Here is a 6,920-nt window from a genome sequence, read left to right as displayed (position 1 = left end):
ATCAAAGATGCAGTGTGTGCACAGTTTACTAATGTTGGTCAATCATCGGGCAAAGATTCATCCACGACAATTCTACCCATGCATCCCCAATAACAACAACAAGACGACGACGATTTTAAGGAAGAAGACACATATTAAATAAGATAATTATGATTATTATTTTGTGTTTGTTTAAGAATATTTGTTATGTATAATTAGAATTCAAATTTTATAATAAGAATTTGAATTAAATTATAAATTAAATTGTAATTCAATATTAATTATTATAAAATTTGAATTCTAACCCTAATTCTATTATATTCTATTCATATAATTGTAACTTCTTAGATCTATTTTGTGGGTATGATTAAATTTTTTTATTAATTTTTAATACACTTGGACTATTTAAATAAAATATTTATTCTCAATATTTGTGATTTTAAGAGCCTAGTTAAAAAGACATTTTTTCATATGTTAATATATCAATGCTTGAAAGTTATTTATGCAAATAAGCGCTACATTTTAGATAAAATCGTGTAGTGTAATATAATTACACTAAAACTTTGAATTTATTATATATTTTTCTTAATAAAATTTAAATTATTATTTATTATAATTAAAATTTGATATTATATATTAATATATTATATATTTTAAAATAATTTAATATTAGCTGTTATTTTAGCAAGCAATATATATATATATATATATATATATATAAAAGATAAAATCTTAATAAACTTGGTTGTTAGAAATTTAAAAATGTGATTGTTTTTTGTTTGAATAAAAGATATAAATTATTAATATATAATAAAAAAATATTTATTATTTTAATTAATAAATTAAATTATTTAATTGATGATAATGAATTTTTGATAATTTGTTTAAATAAATCCTACCCAAAAGGACTATAGATAATATTCCAATAAATTAAAATTTATAAGAATCTTTACTATATATATATATATATATATATATATATATATATATATATATATATATATATATATATATGATAATCATCGATCTTAATTTTATATTAATTATTTATTTTAAATATTCCCTTATCACTTCCTTACTTTAACTCTTTTCATCACATTTATTTTTATCTCATATATTTGTTTATTTTATTATCTTATCATAATCTTCATTCTAATTCTGGTAATTTATTGTATTTATTTTAATAAAATTATATTTTTTTAACAATACACGAAACACTTTATATAAAGAATCTCACATGAAAAAACACTAATCAAAGTATTAAAGATATTCACAATTAAAATATAAGTCTATGTTTGGTACAAAGTTATTTCATTAAAAACATTTAAATCGAAGTTGTTGAAACAATTGAGACGTCATAACAAAACTTTGGACAAGAAAAATATTTTAATTTTGAAATTTGTAAACATTCTTTATCATTTGAATAAGACATATTTTTAAATAGTTTATGTACATTAAAAAAATTCATCCGTCTAAATATAATAACAATGATAAAAAAATAACATTAAAGAAAAATAAATAAACCAACAAAAGCATGTAAATTTTTTATAAGTGTTAATTCTCTTACCAGGGAGAGTTGATGGTAGAGTTTGAGACCATCCAAAAAAAAGTACAAATATGGTATTATCTTTAATTTTCATTTTTTTCCATTTTAATTCACTATTCTTTTGTAATTCTTACAATAAATTACAAAATTCAATTTCATCTAATTATTCTATTAAATCATACGTCTCCCATCACTCTCATTTGCCATTTATATAAAGTTTTTGCTAGTTGGTGAACATAATCATATAACTATATGTATCCTTACCTAACAAAATTAAGTGGACTCCTTCCTCCACTACAATGACTACTTTGTTTATATTGGTTTGGTGGATTTCTTTGATTATATTACTGTACCAACGGTTTTTCCACTTATAAAGCCTAATAAATTTTTTTAAAATTTTTTAAAATTGAATAGAACTAGCGTACCGCCGAACTCAGAGTTGAAGTCCAATACAAATTTTGTAACATCAGAAATTAAAATAAATATAATAGTGGTACATTTTATCATTAAAATATTAAATATATAACTAGATTATTGATTTCAAAAAAGTAAAAAATATCTATGGTAGTAGCTTTTGGTGATGTTAAGGCCTTCTTTAATAATATTGTGATATATTATGGATTAATGTTTCTATAATGAAAAACATATGATGAATATTTTAAAATGAGAAGAGATTATAAAGATAATATTAGAATAATAATAAATAATAAATAAATTTAAGATCGTTAAAATGTAATCTCAAAAATAATTTTTAGGTTAGGGTTGAATTTATCATAAAAATTTAAAATATTAGAGATGAAAAAACGACTACAATATAAAAAATATAATTAAGGTTACTCATCTAATATAAAAGAGTTATTGATAGATAAAAAAATAAACATAATATTAAAGTTAAAATATTATAAAAAAATAATAAAATTGATTATACAAAGAAAAAATTAATATATTATTATATTATATATAATAAAGAGAAAAAAATAATATATCGCAGAAATTTTTTTTATACATAATAGGAAGGAAGAAAAAGTTAGAGTATTATAATAAAATAAATATATAAAGAATATGATATTATATTATTAAAATAAATATTTTATAATATATAATAATATATATTAAAAATTAAAAGTTTTGGGATTCATGAAATTTTGGATCTATGCAATTACATTGGATTGGTTGCATTGTCCTTAATTCGGGTTAAACTCAAAACACTCTCACTTGAATTCGAATCCCGTGACATTTTGCTCTCTTAATAAAACTCTAATAATTATTGATTACTTAATATATTATTACAATAACTTTAACAATGATGAATCAAACTAGTCCTTAAAATTTCAAAATGGTGTCAGAGTGTGTGCCTGAGACTCTGAAATGGAAAATCCGGCCAACATGAAACCGTGTTGAAGTTTTTTTGTTTGTTTTCTGGGTTGTCTGTCATTACTGCCGACTGCCTTCTGACGGCGAACCATGAATATCTTCTCTCTTCAATAAAGAAGATAATCGGCAAACCCCATTGATGAAATCAAATAAATTCAGAGAATTTGTCCACTATTACTGAGTTTACTCACTCATAATGAAACCATTTGCTCCTAAGCTCTATTGTATTATTAACCTCGTCTCTCTGTTCTTCTGCTGGTTGTTATCGCCTTCATTCAACCCGGCCGTCTATGGCCTGAGTTCCGATGGAGAAACATTATTATCCCTCTCAACTCACTGGATCTTCACTCCTCCGTCTCTCAAAACCAGTTGGAATGCTTCAGATTCAACCCCATGTTCTTCCTGGCTAGGTGTTCAATGTGACCGCCACAACCGCCATGTCATTGCTTTAAGCCTCTCAAACTATCAAATCTCCGGCCAATTGGGTCCCGAATTAGCCAACTTAACTCGCCTCGAATCGATTGATCTTAGCTACAATTCCTTCTCCGGCTCCATTCCCTCCAATTTGGACAATTGCACTCTTCTTCAAGAACTTTATCTCTCCAACAACTTCTTTTCCGGCTCTATCCCGGTTACTCTTGGGAAATTGCAGAGATTAAACACCCTGGCCCTGCAATTCAACTTCCTAACAGGCTCGATTCCAATGGGTCTGTTTGGAATTCCACAATTAGATGCTCTTTATCTGAATTCCAACCAACTTCAAGGTTCAATCCCGGTAACAGTTGGGAATGCCACCGCATTGTCTGCATTTTGGGTAAGTAACAATAATTTATCTGGAGAAATTCCATTATCTATAGGAAATTGCAGCAATCTTCAAGAACTGTATTTGAGTAATAACCAATTGATTGGTGGGTTGCCGGAGACCATAAACAGACTACTAGATAAACTTGTTTCTTTAGATGTTAGTCATAATAATCTAGACGGTAACATTCCCATTGGAGATGGTTCTTCCTCTTGTAACCACATCGAAAATTTAGGACTGTCTTTCAACCGTTTTGTCGGTAATCTTCCATCATCTTTGGGTAATTGTAGTAATCTAGTTCAATTGGGGGCTGCCTATTGTCGTTTTACTGGTCATATCCCTTCCTCTCTCGGCTTACTTACTAAGTTAACGACTCTTTACCTCTCTGGAAACAGTTTTCGTGGCGAAATTCCTACCGATCTTAGCAACTGCAGATCCCTGGTGAACCTAAGTCTGTTGGAGAATCAACTTCAGGGGGAAATTCCTAGTGGATTCGGAAACCTGCAAAATTTACGCAATTTCTTCTTATATTCAAATGGGTTAACAGGTCAATTACCCACAAACTTCTGGAAAATTCCCAGCCTTGAAAATGTTCTAGTTTACAACAATTACCTTTCAGGTGAGCTGCCTTCTGAGATGTCTGAATTGAAGCAATTGAGAAACGTTTCTTTGTTTAATAACAGGTTTTCTGGTGTCATACCTTATGAATTAGGAGTAAACTCCAATTTGACGCAGCTCGACTTTACCAATAACTCATTCACAGGTGAAATTCCTCCAAATCTTTGTTTGAACAAGCAGTTGAGGAAGCTGAATATGGGTTTTAACTTTCTTCAAGGCAGCATACCTTCGGATGTAGGACTCTGTTCTAGCCTGACCAGACTTATACTCAAAGAGAACAACCTTTCTGGAGTTGTTCCGTTTTTCGTGGAGAACAAAAACCTTTTATACATGAATCTTGGTGGTAATAGCTTGTCGGGCATGATTCCTTCCAGCTTGGGGAACTTATCTGGCATTACAGAGATTGATTTTTCAATGAACAAGCTGTCAGGTGTTGTGTCATCTGAATTATTTGGAAACATGGTTAATCTTGAAAGATTGAATCTTTCTTACAATCGGTTAGAAGGTTTGTTGCCATCTGATCAACTGTCAAACTGTACCGAATTGTTTGACCTTGATTTGAGTTACAATCTTTTCAATGGCTCTATACCCTCTTTTGCTTTTAGAAGCTTGAAGAAGTTGTCTACACTGAATCTCAATGGTAACAAACTAGTTGGAGGTCTTCCTGCTTTTTTGTTATTTGAAATTGATTCCCTTTTGAATCTGCAGTTGGGCGGGAATATGTTGGGTGGGAGCTTTCCTTCGTTCGAAATGGAAGCAACACAACATCATTTGAAAAGACTAAATGTTAGCTGGAATGGTATGACAGGTGAGATTAAGGAACTAGGAAGATTGAGTGAATTGGAGGAGTTGGACATATCTCACAACAATTTGACAGGGACTTTGTCTTACATTGGTGGAACCGGGCCCAAGTTTGTTAAACTGAATGTTTCTTACAACCATTTCAGTGGCCAGATACCTGAAACATTGTTGAAGGTTGCCAATTCATTCCCTTATTCTTTTGTTGGGAATTCAGGTCTTTGTTTGATATGTCTTCTTCCTACAATCAACAACTCAAGTTGCCATGAAAATCCCATATTAAAGTCTTGCAGCCGGAAAACACCTTCTTCTTCTACTACTAAAATTGTTTTGATAGCTATTGGATCGTCAGTTGTTCTCATCATCATCCTTGTAGGATGTTTCATGTGTTTCTTTCAGAGGAAGAGGAAGAACCGAGATGATAGTAACTTGGTAGATGAAGAAGAGGGTGCATCCTCTGAACTGAATAGAATAATGTTAGCTACTGAGAATCTGGATGATAAATACTTGATTGGAAAAGGCGCCCATGGAAAGGTATATAAAGTTTCCCTCCCAAGTCCAGATCATGTTAAACAAGAGGGTGTGGTGCATTATGCTGCAAAGAAGCTGGTTTTTTCAGGATCAGTAAGAAAAAGTATGGTGAGGGAGATCGAGACAGTTGGGAGGGTGAGGCATAGAAACCTCGTGAAGTTGGAAAATTTCTGGTTGAGAAAGGAATACGGTTTGATCTTATACCAATATATGGAAAACGGAAGCCTTCATGATGTGCTCCATGAGATAAGTCCACCTCGGAACTTGGAGTGGAATGAACGTTATAGAATTGCATTTGGAGTAGCTAATGGATTGTCGTATCTTCACCACGATTGTGATCCTCCGATAGTGCATAGGGATATCAAACCAATGAATATATTGTTGGATTTGGACATGGAGCCTCATATATCTGATTTTGGCATAGCCAAACTTCTTCTTCTTGATCATGATCAATCCACAGCCCCAATTCAATCCAATGCAGTTCTAGGCACAATTGGCTATATAGCACCAGGTTCTTCTTCTTCTTTTTTGATTTTTTACCAAAAAGGTTCAACTATTGTTGATTTTGTTCTCATAGATATATGTTTGTGTGTGCAGAAAATGCATTTAGCATCAACAACTTTAGCATAAAATCAGATGTGTATAGTTTTGGAGTGGTCTTGTTGGAGTTGATAACAAGAAAGAAGGTATTAGATCCATATTTCTCCGACAAATCAGGATCTTCATCAGGGGACATAGTAGGTTGGGTGAGATCTGTATGGAGCAGCACTACTCAAGAAGAAGTAGAACAAGTAGCAATGAGGATAGTGGATTCAAGTATGATGCTGCTGATCAAAAATCATGAATTGTTGGATAAAATAATTGAAGTACTTGTGTTAGCTTTGAGATGTACAGAGAAGGAACCAAAACAAAGACCCACAATGAGAGAAGTAGTGAAGATGCTTCAGCATGCTAAATACTGACCAGATAGACAACAAACATCCAAATTCAAAAGCGAAATTTGCACTTATTATTCTTTATATTCTTAATTGAACAATTGTTATTGAAATGTTAGGCTCAACTTTGAATTGTGATATACATGGTTTGGTTTGATCTATCACAATTTTAATTATTTATAACTTTTCTCAAATAAAAAAATAAACATTGTCTTATTATTTTAACGTATATTTTTGTTTTTCTAATTGATTTGGCATTTTGTAAATGAAAATATATTTACACATATAGATTTTTTTTTTTTAAAATTACGTATTTTTTCTGAGATCTATGCATTTT

General features: G+C 30.5%; 1 protein-coding gene across 2 annotated transcripts; it reads left to right on the top strand.

Moving 5' to 3' along the window:
• The first annotated feature begins 2,972 nt into the window (after positions 1–2,972).
• Positions 2,973–6,650, top strand: LOC124912650 (receptor-like protein kinase). 2 transcript variants are annotated; one of them, XM_047453296.1, is made up of 3 exons: positions 3,539–3,713; positions 4,097–6,159; positions 6,246–6,650. In XM_047453296.1, the coding sequence occupies exons 1-3, from the start codon at positions 3,688–3,690 to the stop codon at positions 6,608–6,610; spliced, it is 2,454 nt and encodes an 817-aa protein (XP_047309252.1). In that variant the 5' UTR covers positions 3,539–3,687; the 3' UTR covers positions 6,611–6,650. The 2 variants fall into 2 exon arrangements, with proteins under 2 accessions (XP_047309251.1, XP_047309252.1); XM_047453295.1 differs by having other exon boundaries at positions 2,973–6,159.
• The last annotated feature ends 270 nt before the right edge of the window (positions 6,651–6,920 follow it).

Source organism: Impatiens glandulifera, chromosome 8, assembly GCF_907164915.1.
Source record: "Impatiens glandulifera chromosome 8, dImpGla2.1, whole genome shotgun sequence".
NCBI classification, from domain to species: domain Eukaryota; kingdom Viridiplantae; phylum Streptophyta; class Magnoliopsida; order Ericales; family Balsaminaceae; genus Impatiens; species Impatiens glandulifera.
The sequence above is the reverse complement of the archived record's forward strand: the minus strand, read 5'-3'. Positions and strand labels throughout refer to the sequence as shown.

Bases quoted from the DNA above. Each gene is read 5' to 3' on its own strand.
- LOC124912650 (XM_047453295.1), top strand. From the start codon at position 3,096: ATGAAACCATTTGCTCCTAAGCTCTATTGTATTATTAACCTCGTCTCT. The intron at 6,160-6,245 runs GTTCTTCTTCTT...TTGTGTGTGCAG, and splicing joins AATTGGCTATATAGCACCAG to AAAATGCATTTAGCATCAAC.